Genomic DNA, 17,241 nt, shown 5'->3' with positions numbered 1-17,241 from the left:
ATTACAGTAACGATGCATATGCCAGCTGGCATCTGATACATATATGGAGATCGTGGATATATTTTTTTCTTTAATAAAGTTTGCATGATGATAAGAGAAGGAATAAAGGATAACAATGCAAAGTTAGTTTCTTTCATTTTATTTTCAAGTAAGTGTTTTTTTATTCTATTTTATTGTACTGTGCAGTGGAGGGGAGCACAAATTCAACTCAAAATTATTTCATTTCTTAACCCTTTACCTCATGCAAGCGCCTTTGGACGCCTCTACTCCATTCGCATGGAAGAGCTTTTTGATGTCTCTACTCCATTCGCATGGAAGCGCCTTTTGACGTCTAGTGTAAACATCAGCCATTTTAAGCCGGTTTTCGTAGCGCCACTTTCGGGGAAAACCCCCTATTAAATACTACATTCATTTCTATGAATGACAATTACGTCAGATCATGTGGTCACTGTTTATGCTCTGGTCGACGTCTGCTATTTAAAGTAACTGGTTCGTAATCTCCACTCTCCAAAATGGAGGCTGCAGATTTCATTCAGTACTTAAGAAGTTTTCACGATTAGAATCACAACTATGAAAGCTTCAATAACTTAGGAAAAGGTTCTGATATTGATGTAGGCAGCAATTAGTTTTTATAAATTATCAAATTCAAATGACTTTGTGATGTAGACACGGACAAAAACTTGTAAATTTCGAGCATGAGAAGTGGCAGCTACAGTTGGTCACGTGGTCTCACTGACTTGACGGTGAAAGAGTTCTCTCAAGATTTTAAAGCACATAAAAAACTCTTCCATGAAAAATAATTACACAGCTATAACGATTGGACTGTACTCTTAAATTTTTCCACACATAATAGATGTGTACCAAAAATGTAAAATGGTTAAAATTGCTGTTAAACGTAACATACACTACATTGCTTAATAGTTAACAGGCAGGCCTATGCGTATGGAGTCGAATAGGTAACATGTATTCTATTTATAGTGTGCTGCACTGGGTAACTTTGTTCTATGAGGTAAAGGGTTAAGTCTTGGGACATATACCTTGAGCAAAAAAGTTTCACCATAAGTTCTTGGACAGGAAAAAAAATAATTATTTGATATGTCCGGATATATATGGTAAATGTGGTCTAAGGTTGACATTGCCCTGGGTGGGAGTGGGAGACAAGCGCCCCAATCCTCCAAAAAATGCCCCATATGGCTTGCGTCTCTGACTGCCTCTGTCAACTAAAATCCAGCTCCTGGCCTTCGCGAGTGGCTTAGATGTGAAGCCCGGCAGACCTTGTTTTCTACTAACAGGAGAAGGGGTGAAGGCGGCCCACTGGCGCCTTAAAACCAGTTGCTTTGGGTAGATGGACTCGTAAACCTTGGATGGTAGCTCATCTAGGAGAAGGAAAACTCCGATTCCAAACCTCTGCTGCCTTGTGGCTATACCCACTCATGGGAAAGGCTAAGGGAGTAAACCCCCACAGAAAATCCGGAGATGGAGTCCCTAAGGCGGTCTGACATTGACTTCAATGTCATTCCGGCAACTCCTGCGACACCGTTGGTGCCAAGCTGTATCGGCATTCGTCGTTCCCTTGGGCACACCAGCTGCGTGGAGAGGGGGGATCTGCTGCATGGACAACAGCTGGTTCTCCATACCACCCTGCCCAGGCTTCATAGCTCCACTGGAGAGGACACTCCAGCGTCGTTGTACGGCGTCGGCACAACACGAGAAGTAGCAGTTTACCGGTTCTAAGTCAAAGCTCGATTGGCGTAGAGCTTGGCGCCAGGGGTTACTTCTGACGGTGGGAGAGATCATCAGGTCTCACTGGACAGCTACTGCCTCAAGCTGGGCAGCCCCCAGTCAGTAAGGTGCTGCCCACCATGGCCTGCCTGCTTCACTGGGTGCGTGGAGCATAGAGAATCATCTCAACAAGTGGGCCACAAAACTCCACACCAGGAAAGACTAAAAGAAGAAATAAGAAGACTCCAACTCTTCGTTTTGCAACCTGGAACATCAGGACCATGTGTCCTGGATTGACCGCTGACCTACATCAGATCGATGATGCACGGAAGACTGCCGTCATTGACAGAGAACTCTCCCGACTGAACACTGACATTGCCTGCCTCCAGGAGACCCGACTGGCTGACAGCGGCACAATCAGGGAAGCCAATTACACGTTCTTTTGGCAGGGGAAGCCCTTGGATGAACCTAGGCAGCATGGTGTAGGCTTTGCCGTAAAGAACACGCTACTCGCCTTCATTGAACCTCCATCATCAGGTACTGAGAGAATCCTTGCCCTCCGGCTGTCAACATCCTTAGGCCCGGTCAACATCTTCAGCGTGTACGCCCCAACCCTCTGCTCCACCTACGAGGAGAAAGACAGGTTTTATGAGGCTATGGATCAGGCAATATCCAGTATCCCCAACAATGAAAGCCTTTACTTACTAGGAGACTTCAATGCTAGAGTGGGAGCTGACCATGAGGCCTGGTCCACCTGTCTCGGCTTTTACAGAAGGGGCAAGATCAACGAGAATGGTCAGCGACTGCTGGAGATGTGTTGCTCCCGCAGCCTATGTGTGACCAACACTTTCTTCAAATGCAAGAAGATCCACTAGGTGTCGTGGAGACACCCACGTTCACTCCACTGGCACCAGCTAGACCTCATCATCACCAGGCATGCAGAACTGGCCAGTGTCCTCCTCACCTGCAGCTACCACAGTGCCGATTGTGACATGGACCATTCCCTCGTGGCCAGCAAGGTGCGAATATTACCCAAGAAGCTGCACCACACCAAGAAGAAGGGTCACCCATGCATCAACACCTGCTGTGCAAGCAACCCAGAGAAAACACAGCAGTTCATCAGCAAACTGAAGGAAGCCCTCACCAAAGTGACACCTGATGACACCATTGACTCCAAGTGGTCCCATATCCATGACTCTGTGTACAATTCAGCCATCACAGCTTACGGGAAGAGGGAGTGAAAGAATGTTGACTGGTATGAGGCAAACTGGGAGGAGATGGAGCCCGTGACTGAGGCAAAGAGGAAAGCCCTCCTGGCACATAGCTGCCAACCTTCCAGGCTCACAATTAGTGAAAATAGGGATAAAAAGTCGTGAATTTGGACATGAATTCATGAAAAATACCATGACAATAACTCCATCCACTCTGACCACTCCGATCAATACAATATATCAAGTTCGCAAAATAAGTATAAAACACTATACATATGCAGAAATATTTATTTATCAAGGCATTATACTGTAGCAGACTTGAACTTCCTCAACTGCTTGATCGTAAATTTGTTTTCTAAACAGTTCCCACTTATTGCCTGCAGGTTGATGTTGGGGACTAAAATTGCTGACAAATTTTCTGCAGCTAACGAGGCCCTAAAATCTGTCTTATTTTTCCTCACTAAAGAAAATACTCTTACGCTGTCACTGTTGCTGTGAGCAATGCACAGGAACTGCAGCATTTTCGGTTCTTCCACAGGAAAAAAAGCGATTTTTGAGTCCGGGAACATTTGTCAGAACAGATGTTTAGCATGGTCTCCAGCTGATAAAGGTAGATTGCGTTCGACAAGAAAACTCACAAATAATGCTTCAGCGTTGGTAGCCTGCAGGTCTTCCGCAAATGGTTTAAAATATTCCAGAGATGAGATCTGCGAATTCTTAATTTTCCCAACTTCGACGTGTTTTTTTGCAACCGACATTCTTCCTCACATTGTCTCTGCGATGACACACTGAGCGCAAAAAGCATGAATGAATATCAATGTTTAATGGCAGAATGCACGGCCAATTTTTTATATATTCCAAAGTAAACTTCACTTTTTGAGTAATACATTTCTTTTTCCTTGTGGTGAAGACATTTTCAAAATCTTACATGCGAGGCTGAACGGTAATCAAATCAGTGTTTTGACGCATGCGCGGAGCAAATTTCCGGTTAAGCCCCAGTTTCTCTCAAAAGCATTTGTAAAACTACTCTTATACATATAGATTAAAAGAGGCTAAAATGCTTGCTACCGGGCCAACTGTACTAATCGGCTGTAGATCTACTAATATCGTGACCACCAGACCGTTTTGGCAACTGCGAATATCACAACTAGAGCTTAACAGGAAATCGGTTATTTTATTAAAGATTTAAAATAATTAGGGATTGGAAAATTCGTGAATTTTTGGCTTACGGCATGTATCCGTGAATCGCTAAAAAAGTCGTGAAATTCACACCAAATTCGTGACGGTTGGCAGCTATGCTGGCATACAAGGCTGCACCTAGCCCCAGAACACTACAAGCCCTCAGGATTGCAAGGAACAATGCCCAGAGGACTGCCCGCCACTGTGCCAACACCTACTGGCTGAACCTTTGTAACAGTATACAGACAGCTGCTGACACCGGGGATACAAGAGGAATGTATGAGGGTATCAAAAAGGCGACAGGCCCCTCCAGCTACAAGACCGCCCCCCTCAAGTCCAAGACGGGCGAAGTCATCACAGACCAGGGGAAACAACTGCAGCGATGGGTTGAGCACTATCTCGAGCTATATGCAACCCAAAACAATGTCACTGGAACTGACCTGGACGCCATTCCAGACCTGCCTGTCATGGAGGAGCTAGACACACAGCCCACCCTGGAAGAGCTCGGAAAAGCCATTGATTGCCTTGCCTGTGGGAAGGCTCCTGGAAGCGACGGCATTCTGCCTGAAGTCCTGAAGAGCGGAAAACCAGCACTGCTCCAGCCCCTACACACACTCCTCTGCCTTTGCTGGGAACAGGGATACATCCCACAGGACATGCGTGACGCCAACATCATCACTTTGTACAAAAACAAAGGAGACCGTAGCAACTGCAACAATTATTGGGGCATCTCCCTCCTCAGCATCGCTGGAAAGGCTTTCGCCCGTGTTGCCTTGGCGCGCTTGCAGATCCTAGCCTCCCGCGTCTACCCAGAGTCCCAGTGTGGATTTCAAGCCAGCAGCGCAACTGTAGACATGATCTTCTCACTACGTCAGCTGCAGGAGAAGTGTCGCGAGCAGCAGATGCCCCTCTACATCGCCTTCATAGACCTGACACTTGACCTGGTTAGTCGGAGTGGACTCTTCAGACTCCTGCAGAAGATCGGCTGCCCCCCACGTCTCTTTGCTGTGATCATGTCGTTCCACGAGAACATGCACAGCACAGTGTGCTTCAATGGCGCAACATCGAAAGCCTTCCCAGTCATCAGCGGAGTCAAACAAGGCTGTGTCCTTGCACCAACGCTCTTTGCCATCTTCTTCTCCATGCTTCTCCAGTACGCATTCAAGGAATGCAGCGAGGGAGTGTACATCCATACCAGGGCTGACGGCAAGCTGTTCAACATTGCCCATCTCCGTACTAAGACTAAAGTCACAGAGGTACTCATCCGTGAATTGCTCTTCACCGACGATGCAGCCTTGACATCACACACAGAAGATGGACTGCAGCAGCTGGTATGCCGCCTCTCCCATGCTTGTAAGGAATTTGGACTGACCATCAGTTTGAAGAAAATGAACGTCATGGCGCAGGACGCAGACTCCCCTCCCTCTGTCACCATCGATGGGTACAACTTGGAAGTTGTCGAGAACTTCACATACCTTGGGTCTAACATCTCCAGCTCACTCTCCATTGATTCTGAGGTGAACGGCAGAATTGCCAAGGCAGCAGCAGTGATGGCCAGACTTAACCAGAGAGTCTGGAACAACCCCAACCTCACAGAAGACCAAACTGCGTGTCTACCAAGCCTGTGTACTCAGCTCACTTCTCTACAGCAGTGAAACATGGACCACCTATGCAAGACACGAGAGGAAACTCAACAGCTTCCACCTGAGATGTCTGCAGCGCATTCTGCACATCCATTGGCAGGACAAAGTACCCAACACAGAGGTTCTAGAATGTGCCAACATGAACAGCATGTTCTCCATTCTCAGCGAGAGGCGCCTTCGCTGGCTTGGCCATGTCAAAAGAATGGACCCAGGTCGCATTCCCAAGGACCTGTTATATGGGGAAGGTGCACGACCAACTGGACGACCACATCTGCGCTACAAAGATGTTTGCAAGAAGGATATGAAGACGGCAAACATCAATGTCAACTACTGGGAGAGCTGTGCAAACAACCGTTCCAGCTGGCGTCTAGCTGTCAGGCAGGGAGTTCAAAACGCAGAGGAAGAGAGAAGAATAAAACAAGCTGAAAAGAGAGCTAGAAAGAAGGATAGACAAAAGCTTACTTTGGAGCTATGCCATCGTCTCCCGTAGACGGACGGATGCCAAGAAGATACGGTAAATAATGTGCATATATGACTAATTCTACAAACTTGTACACCTATAAATAATAAACGCCCCAGAGTAACATCTCATATTTCTTTTGTTTACATCCTTATGAGTTCATATTGGTTACAATGATAATAAAGAGTTTGATCAAAGTCTACACTCTGTTATGATTATATTCAACATTAATATTTTACATCTGCAGTAACATTACTGTACTGTAATCCATTATTTTATATATTTTACTTACTCTCTTCTATATCTCTTCTCATATGCACCATAAAGCTTTCTACAGGATTTAGGACTTTCCCATCCCTCACCCTATTTGATCCCACAGCTTCAATCCACTTTTTTGTGGTAAACAGGGTCTTTCAAAAAAAGAAAACCCTTTTGTCCCATCATCATTCTTTTGGTTACATCCATATGCATCCATATGCAACACATGCACTTTTTTATGAGTAAAATAATATATCATATTTGTACAATATAGGTGGCCAGTGAACTTTAAGTCTGTCATAAATTATAATAACGTTGCTAAAGTCATCCACAACAGAATGTACAAACTGTGTACAAAAACATTCAGGTTTTAAGTTTATTCTCACATTATCATATAAACACACAGGCAATAAATTCAACAGTGGAAAAAAGACCAAAAAGGCTGAATTAAAACAAACTTCAAAAGGATATTATAACAATTGCTCACACAAACTTTTCCCACAGCTCAGGCTTTCTGATGATAAACTGGGCATTAGATTCAATCATCAGTTGACCTTTTCTGGATTATTTGAAAATGTAACAATAAAAAAGGTAGATAAAATGTTGAGAAATGACGAGTCTTGAGTTTTGGGGTGGGAAGATTATGTTGTGATCAAATATTTAAGTTCAGCCATCTTAGACCCAAGCAAAGAATTATGAGGATATACATATAACCTTAAATGAAGTCAGCATAGACTCAATGTTTAGACTGGGTATAAACTACTGCTGTAATGATGCATACTGAGAATGTTTTGATATTTATGTTAGGATAATATATAAAGTACATAGTAACACCATGAATTAAGCTACACAACAAAAAATGTAACTGTCATTACAGCTACATGTAATTTTAAAAAAATTATTAACATTTGCATGTTTCGAACATAATCAATATTCGGATTTTTTTTATTATACACTAATTTGCTTTTTAAAATTCTGTCATGGATCCTGATTTAATACTGAAACACCTTCAAATGATTCAAGTGTAAGAACATTATTAACTGTGATGAAAAAAAAGAGTCAATGTGATCGCAAGTTGTTCCCAAATAAATTAAGACAAGGTACATCACACATAATATTACAGTATCAGTGACATACACACCTCTTGTGGAAGCTCTTGGGAAATATCATAAGAAGAAATTCAGAAATTAATTGATAGCATCATTGAGATGTAAATAAATATCAGAGGAGGGATTTACAAAGCTTATACAAGTCAGCTTGTCCTGGCAAACTAAATGGAAAATTGAACTTGCCCCTAACATAGTATGTCAACATGAGTGAAGAAAAATTGGATAAAATAAAATGATGGGATATTTTAAGAAAATTCCTTTCTTGCCTAGCTCAGATAGCAGACTCATCTCATCAAATACATCAACAAAAATGAAAGACTGACCATATCTAATGATTTACCAACACTCACAACTGAAGGAGTTGTGAACAATTATTTCATCCACTGAATGAACAACTGTCCTCTAGCCACCATGAAATTGGTAACATACATAAAAATATTTGACATGCCAACTTTCGAAATTGACAATACTTATTTTTATCCAATTAAGTGTTTGCCAGGCAGTACATATCAGTCTCCTGTAATTATCACGTAAAAAAAATAGATCATAAACAGGACTGTTGGTACTACATTTGTGGTATCCAGATTGCACTTTGAACAAAATCCTTCTGGCGGTTAATTGTTAGAGACAAGGGCCTACTATTTCTAAGCAGACATGTTAAAGAAATATTATAAGCAACTGACATTAACTTGACTTAAATATCAGCAACATTCATTATAACAATCTTTGATTAGCTGATTGTTTGGAGTTGGCAAGCTCACAGACTGCCCAAGTCTATGTTTACTAGGACCTGAAAGACACCGATCTCCAGATATGTGAAAAATTTTATTTCAAAATGGAGCTGATAAGTTAAAACACAAATATTCATTTCTTATTTGTCATTTTAACAGTACACATTATCACTGTTGCATAAGGAAATGCTATGCTGACCATCATACTGACTACACCGTAGAAATTACAATAAATAAAAGAAACTGTGACAAATTATGTAACCACTAAATAAATATGCTGATATATTTCCTGTGACAAGTATGCAGGTTATAAAACTTGCAAAACAAAAATCATTACAAAAGAAACATGATCCCTTTCTCCTCTCTATCAATTCTGTGGATGAATAGCTGTCTGCATTTTCTTGTCAAACATTTTAGACACTTAGTATTTAAAACAAATGCTGTAAAAAATCAACAATTTTCACAAGCTTTATCACAGAACCTTAAAATTGTTGATGCCAATGCCTCCATTGCGAATGGAAATCTGATAATACCAGTGTCTTCACAGACAAGAAAAAATTCAATATGTATAATTAATTGTGTAATTTACCAGCAATGTCTGGAGAGTCTTCCTTTTCCGTGTTGTTGTTGATACTAACTTCACCCTGTAGGGATCTTATCAACTTGAATAGTTCTGCTCTGTCCCTAATATCGTAAAATCAAAGAGTCAATTCAAGGCAATTGTTAAAAGAAAGTCAAAACAGTTTTTCAGAAAGGTTAAAAGATTATTAACATTCTCCTTCAAGATTATTTGTATTTTCACAATATGGTTGTCATTAAAACTCAAAAAGGACTGCAACCAAACAAATCATTTCTGTTTAATTTATACCTCGATGATTTCTCCCCTGCACAGGATCCTTTACTTCATTTCTATAAATGTTTATTTCTGCTGATAAAAGCATAATGTAATGGTTTCCTGATATCTATTTAGAACTCTGATCAAATGTCTACAGTTGGTAAAGCATCAGACTCATAGCTCAAGGGTTGTAGGTTTGATACACACCCAGACCAGCACAGATCAGCTGCTTCTGTGTGTGTCCTTTTGTAAGGTACTCTGCTCCCATTTTCTCAGCATAATAGAGCCAATAATGTGTTCAAAAGTGCCATTGAAAACAACAAAAGCACAACTTTCCAAAGAAATGTGCAGCTTATAACATTCAACTACATAAAGAAAAAACAATGGTGTGCTTTAATTATTTTTTAATGCAGATATTTCTATAATAGTTAAAACCACAAATATAATAAAACAAAAGAACAGAAGAGATTCATGATGAGTTGGAAATACAAAGAATACATGTTCTATTTTCAATCTATCTAAGAAGATTCTTTCTGTTGAAGTGTCTTTAGGCATAAGACTTTGGACAAAATGTTACAGAAGGAAAAAAATTTAAACATAGTGACTGAATGCTGGTCCAGATTAGCCTTGTTATATACTTTGTATAGTTAATACTTGGGGTGAAACAATACAGCTGTGCCACGTATCGATACGATATGTGTTATGATACATATTGATACACATATGAACTTGATGGTCTTTCCATCTTTGGAAGATAGGTGGTGCCCTTTCATGTATGTTGACATTCTGTTCCTATTTCGAGTATGCAGATAATCATATAGTTATCATACATTTATATGCAAAATTTTCTTTGATGAGAAATAACAACAATGCTTTCAAACTGACTACCTGTTGGGTGCGTGCATGTTTGTGTGTGTGATTTTGATTTTTAACACAGCTTTAACAATTTTTCAGTCATATCGCTACGATGTCTGCAATGTGGCAGTTTATAGTGATGCATAGCACTGGGACATCATGTCACAGACATGTAGCATGATATCCCACCCAGTCACATTATCCTGACTTCAGGCCGACCAGTCCTAACACTAACCTCTTAATGCTGAGTGCCAAGTGAGGCAGCTGTTAGTACCATTTTTGTAAGTCTTTGGTATGACTCAGCCGGGGATCGAACCCACGATCTCCCGCATCCGAGGCAGATGCTCTAACCACTAGGCCACCAGAATGGTCCCTGTTGGGTGCAGTGTTTTATCCAACATTTTAGGCCATTTAATGGTGGCTCCATTTAACTCACTTTGTTTTGTACAACATGAACGATTTGTAAACATATTATTACCAATTACATGTGTCAGTTACACTTGGAAGACATTAGAATTTGTTATCTTCAAAACAGAAAAAAAATGCAATTTCCTCATGCAAAAAAAATCTCATCTACAACAAATCCGGGCATGAGAATAAAGTTGAATACCAACAAAATCTATCACATTTTATTTCCTACAGACGCACAATACTACTGCAGCCACAGGTACTTGTATTTGTTAGTGAAGAAAGAAAACTATGGACAATTCCCAGTCCTATTCTACAATTTTCTTTTAACTTACACAAGGTGATAAACTTGAGTAGTTTGAAATATGCTCCATCACTCATTCCATTTAGTCCATCAGCACCTTCATTCACCATTTAAATATCTTTGCATAAAAAAGAGAAATTCCAAACTTGTTTCCCATGTAGAGTTTAAGCAGAGATGATGGCAGGATTTTATCTTAAGGGAAACCTCTTCCTTTATCAAAGAGAAAAGGATAAGAGGAAGAAATTGTCAGAGGCCAGTATTTATCAAAACTTGAATATCTCTCTTTCTTCCTAATCCACTTTCTTGTAGCTCTGCTGAAATCAAAATCTTTGACAGATGTCATCTCTAGTTGTATAAGCATTAATCTGTTAATTATTTCTGAGCATACTCTGCTCCTTTTCCTTGTATCAATATTGTTCTGTGCTTCTTACTGAAGGGGCATATACACAGTTAGCTTTGTCAGCTTGAATATATTGGGCAACTTATCTTTGTTACTGTCATGTACAATTTTCCAGAGATATTATGTTTTGGATACATCTGCTCCAAAACAGGATTTTTCACTAACATAAACTTCATTTGTTTAATGAGCCAAATTTCTTATCTGTTCCATAATGCTGTATTAAGGGTATTTAGTCCATCAATGCTTGTGCAGACAGAGGTTTTAAATTAATTTCTTTACTTCTTAATTGCATTTTCTTAATCCTTATTTTATTCAATTAATCTTAACCCAGTTATGGATACATCAGACCTGCCAACTCTGACGAGTCCGTCTCAGTAAGGCAGTTGATTTTTTTTCCCCGTAAGATTGACCAATTTTCAGTAAGGTGTAACAAAATATCAATAACTGCATTATACTTTTAAATTGTCAGTATTTTAGATAGGTTCAGTATTCTGCCCTTCGTACATTTAATTTTTGAAACACCAATGAAAGGGTCATGCCATCTATTGTTTGTCCATCTGGTATGTACATCTGACTCGTTAATTTGTATCGATTTTCCATCTCTTTTATCGATATGTGTATCAATTCAGCAAAAGTATTGATGCATCGATATACTGATGAATTGTTTCACCCCTAGTCAATATATCCATTACTGATCCCTACAAGATTTATCTAAGTTCTGCTAAAAAGGTTATAGGATTTAAGAATCACAATGTAGCTCAGATGAGTAAAAATGATAGGGCAAATCTAGACCTGGAGTTGGTTAACCTGTTTTATGGCATTAAGCTGGAGATAAACTTACTTGCAAACAACCTCCCAGCTTTCAGCATCAATATCATCCTGACATTCTCTGTAGACTCTTAAATTGATGTCTTTATCCTGAAAGAGAAACAATTTCAATTACAAAATCTATAGCCAAGCCACCTGTCCCAAATGTTTTATGCTAGTGATATTCTTCTGCTCACCAAACTTCTAACTGCCCCACAACCTTTGTTACCTAAGGGGTGGACTAAAATTCCAATACCATTAGTTACTATCCAAATCACTGAAAACAAGAGGTCCAAGTGGCCTGACAGTGCCCATTCAGCTGACTAATTTACTTAGCAGGCTTAGACAGTGTCATAAGAACAGATCCTATCTCACAAATTTGGAATCAGGTCTCCATAGCGGTAAACACAAATGTCAATTAGATAAAAAGAAAGACTCATTAATAAGCTTAGATCCTGACTCAAAAGGAACTCATCTAATATTTTGATAATATAAGACTCTTTCACAAGTTTTATCAAAATCATATCAGAAATATAGTTACCACAGTGTTGACATACTCAGCCAATCAAATGCAAGGTCATGTCATGAATATGCATGATTTCATTGATAATCAAACGTCACCAAACATCTTGATGGCACTGGCCTATTTACAAAGTCTGATGAAAATTTCCATCAAACTAATTTCTGTGAAAACAAGATAAGATCTTACTTTCTTTTCTAATGCTGCGTGTTGAAACTGTATCTGGCATACTTCATTTATAACAAGATGTAGAACCCTTTGCAAATATGACTATCCATTATGAAGAACATTAAAAAAAAAAGATTTTCAAGACATCCATTATGGGACCATTACTAGCAACAACAGTATCTATTTTAAAAGTACATTTTAGTATGAAGTTAAGGTTATTAGGAGTAGTGATATTAATGATAACAGGGATGTATATTGAAGTAATCACGATAACTATGGAGATGACATTGTTAGTTATGTTATAACAATCACCAGGATTTATTGATCTAATGTGGCTTTACCCTATGGAAACCAGTGCAATGGAAAACCTACCACAAACTGCACAGAGTGTGTGCCAAAGACAACACATGAGCTGATGGAAAGGCTTTAAGTTTTGAAGAACAACTTACTTGCAAGGATCATTTACTAAGCTGGCATAAGACTGGGTAGAATTCAGTAACAGGAATTTAAACGAAGTATTAAAAGTTAAAAACATTAAAACAGGTCTTGAATGAAATTTTTTTTGTAGGTAGAATGCGAGAGTATGTATTTTTTCTTTAGTACTGAGGTATGACACAGCACTTACTTGTGCAAAACTAAAAGCAAGGAGAATTTTCATAACAATGAATCTTTTACAATAGCAATGCCATTAGTTATTATATAGTTCAATATATTTACATATCTCATCACAAGTTTTTGTGCGCAATTTAGTAGGAGGACAAACCTTTTTTGAAGGTATGGTTAATTGTTTTAGTAAGGTATTTTTATTTATACTGTAAATAGGTCCTAAAGCTAGTAGTGAGTATCAGGGCTGTTCCATTTAAAAATACTTGGGACCCAAGGAAGGCATTTGAATTCAGGGTACTCACCCATAAATGCAGTTCAGAATTTTCTTACCATTTTAATGTGAACTCTTTGAAATCAAACTACCTTACCTGGGCACCATGTATGTTTAAATGGAACAGCCTTCATACGATTATTCATTCATCTGTGACTTATTCATCATGGATATTGTCCGTTTAAGTATCTGAGCATTCATTCAGCTAGGATTGATTCATTGTTCACCTAAGTTGTGACTGATGCTGTATAAAATGGCATTATGTTTGAAAATGCTTAACAAACAAGGAAAATGGTGGTAAATAAAAAAATGTCAATACTCTAGAAAATTTTAAAAGGATTCAGTCTAACCAAGTTTTCTGGATTTACCAAAAGGGATATTAACGATGTAGAAGTAAATCAATACACAAAAGTAATCCATGATTACAAAAATCCAGATAGTATCACTAACCATGCCATCAACAACTCATCACATAATAGGATATCTAGATTGCATTAAATATTTCGTTCTCATCCATAGGACACATATTTAAGTTTTGAAAATTTACATTATATACAAAGTTAAGTCCATTTACTAGTAGACTCTTTCTTTGGCTGTAAAATAATTTGTGGTCTGGTAACTTACAAAAAGTATTTTTTTGTGAAAATTACACAACAATGCGGCTATCTGTTTTGGATGTCTAGATTTTCATGACTGCCAAACTGAACGTATCACAGCCACCATTTTTATCTAAAGCTAACTAGATACCATAAGAAAATGTTTGGTGAAAATTTGTTTCATTTGTTATGAGGGCTGAATTTGGAAGGTATCATGATTACACAACAACAACATTATTACTCTGCACATAACTCTGCCCAAATAAATTTGAACTTAGTCTAATTAAAATTTAAATTTGGAGTCATACTGTGAAGGAATGCACACTGCAACAACTTTTCCATTTGATCTGGAATGAATAGATTTTGGCATTTTTTTCGATTCTACGAAATTTCGTGATTACAGACTGGATTTATATGTGACAATTCCACATGAAATACATCTGATCGAAGAAGCGAGGGAGAAGCATGTTGACATCTGCAAATGTGTTTCTGTTTCTGTCACTGAATGTTTGAAATCATAATATGGAAAAATATAAAATCTTTCAATTACAATTATCATCAAAAAGATGCTATGGAATTTAATGCTTATTTCATTCTGAGTGTAGTACAGAGGATGCAATTGCACTTATATTTGAAATTACAGTACAATTTCGAAATGTGTTATCAAGATTGAGAACCTATGACATGGCTCATGTAATTCAGATTTGCAGAACTAAGAAAGTACATTTTGAGGAAATTCAGGATGTAAAACTGTAAGTGTATTTTTTGCCATTCTTATTACCAGCTAAAGAAGACAGTTTATGCCTTGTCACTTGTATGTTATTTGTAAGGACCCTTTCTTGCGTCTTCTGTATAGCTAGCCTAAATCGAAACATTGTATCAAAAAAGTTAACGCGGAATGTGCCAAAGCGGCTGGTATGTGGCAGTCCACGAAACATCTGCTTTACTTCATTCAGAAACAAATTCAATCAACCAAAACGTAAAGCGCCTACTATGCGAGTGTACATGATTTGTTTACAAATCAAAAGTGCTGGTGTCTGCATCCATTGTTTGTTTACAATAGAAAGTAGTTCCTTTATGCACGTGAATGCAATATGAAGGTGTGCAATATCGTAAAATACTGATTCTGACAATGTAATGTTAACGGAGAAAAAAATGAGCATATAACAATACTTATTATAATAAGATTTATTATATATACTTGTTTATACATCGAGTCAAACTGCACACAACAAAGATTGCAATTGCATAATGTACCTGCAGATCAGGGTCTATCTTGTTTTGTTCAACTGATTACTCAAAACAAACTGCATATACCCATATCTACTGGCGCATCATGCCCCTGCAGATCTGAGTCTGTGCAGTTTGCAGTTGGACTTGTCTTATAATTCAGTAAATACAGTACTTACCATGACTACTGTAGATCTATGGACCAGAACTTTTAAACCAGATAACATATGTCAGTCTGACAGTCAGATGATAACTTTTTCTCCCAAAATGAATCCCTGTGAACACTACTTACCAGCATGTAATAATAAGCCAGTCCATTTTTGTCTCTCCCTAGTGGCAGGAATCTCATTTCATCTGGAGACAGTTCATTGATCTTGTCCTTGAACTTGGAATTATAGTCGAACTGAGACTCCAACAGATTCTGTTTAGGAACAAAAATCAAAGTATCCATGATACTGAGTACTGGAAAGAAGGAAATGGATTATGTTCCTTATTACTTTTGTACAAAATATTCTACATTCTCATTGGCTGAACAAGTCATGTGTGCTCTATGGTAATATAATGTATTGGTTTCTACATTGTGATTTCAGTTCAATAAGAATATATGGTGCTCAAGTGGGAGTGTTTTTAGACAGTTGACTTTCCTATCAGATGATCCAATCAGATTCCAAGATAAAACCAATGGTTCTTGATGTCGCAATAGCTTTCAATGAGGCAGACAACATTTCTCAAGCTGATTTCTTTGTGGCAAACCAAATGACATTAATGCATCCGTTACACTGCTTACACATATGGAAACACCAAGTGAGTCATACCAACTTATTAACCTCTGAAGGTTTTTGTCGTTTTCACTTGAAATGTGAGTAGGAAACACATTTTGTGGGCTTTTTCTGAATACATCCTAATACATTGACTTCCAAGTGATTTCCCATTAACCTAATGCCTAGTTGTGTTAGAAACATCATTTTTCATTGGCGATTTTACTCGCACATGAGCAGAAGGGTAAAAGTTGGAGTTCTTTTTTTTCTTTCTACTTAACAGACCCATCAATTTTGTACTGAGACCACTCTTTATTACAAATGCCCATCTTATCCTACTTTTTGCAAAGGTTCATCTGTCTGTGTGCAGTTCAGACCAGTCTGCCTTAGATCTGAGGCCAAAAAGTCTAAAATCAGGAAAAAAAATCAAATTCCGAGAATAGGCAAATATTGGGTCGGGAAAAAAATCGGGTTTTTTCTCTGTATTTTGTAGCACAACTAGAACTTCTAGATTATATGGTATCATTGTAGAGCTACATCTGTATAACTTTCTATAATACTACCCACTTTAGTGTTTCATACATGACCTTGATCCTACAGAACTCGGCAGTAGGCTACTACTTCCTGCCACATAAACGGGGTGCCAGGGGTTAATGAGTTAATGCATATGTTACACTGCTTACATGTACTGAAACACAAAGTGAGTCATACCAAATGATACTAATGCAAATCTTTGCAGCAGGAATGAGAGAAAACAGAATTGTTCTTCAGCTACATCTGTCAACAGTGCCGATGTTTTGCAAGAAATGTTACTCTGGAAACTATGACAAATTCACAAGTGGATAAGCTGATTGCTCACACTTAGATCTACGGGATCATCATCAGCATTTGTTATCATATTTATCAAAAGTACAAATATTCACTTTGTAAATCATTATGTACATGGCAGGAATGTAATAAAATAATGAGAGGCTTTTTTTTGTTGCTCAGTATAGTTTTACTGAGCTGTGACACTGGCTGGAAGCTGGAAATGGAACTCACCAGAGGTCTCATTATTATCAAGTGCACATTAAATTCAGTTAAAATCAAACACAATTCTGATAAAGTTATGCTGTGAAGTCTAGCAAACCATGGACCAGAAAACTGAAGTACAAACTGGAAGGATTGGCA

General features: G+C 38.6%; 1 protein-coding gene across 2 annotated transcripts in view; it reads right to left on the bottom strand.

The window, feature by feature from the left end:
- Nucleotides 1–17,241, bottom strand: part of LOC149799163 (uncharacterized) — a 114,907-nt gene that overhangs the window by 72,819 nt on the left and 24,847 nt on the right. For both annotated transcript variants that reach the window (XM_089958343.1, XM_089958344.1), the window contains exons 4-6: nucleotides 15,606–15,734; nucleotides 11,957–12,033; nucleotides 8,903–8,997 (exon numbers count right to left, since the gene is read on the bottom strand). In XM_089958343.1, the coding sequence (XP_089814469.1) occupies nucleotides 8,903–8,997; nucleotides 11,957–12,033; nucleotides 15,606–15,734 (301 nt within the window). The remainder of the gene's footprint in view (nucleotides 1–8,902; nucleotides 8,998–11,956; nucleotides 12,034–15,605; nucleotides 15,735–17,241) is intronic.

Source organism: Sinohyriopsis cumingii, chromosome 5 (genome assembly GCF_028554795.1).
Source record: "Sinohyriopsis cumingii isolate HCF-2022 chromosome 5, ASM2855479v2, whole genome shotgun sequence".
NCBI classification, from domain to species: Eukaryota; Metazoa; Mollusca; class Bivalvia; order Unionida; family Unionidae; genus Sinohyriopsis; species Sinohyriopsis cumingii.
Note: the sequence above shows the minus strand (reverse complement) of the source record. Positions and strands in the feature narration are given on the sequence as shown.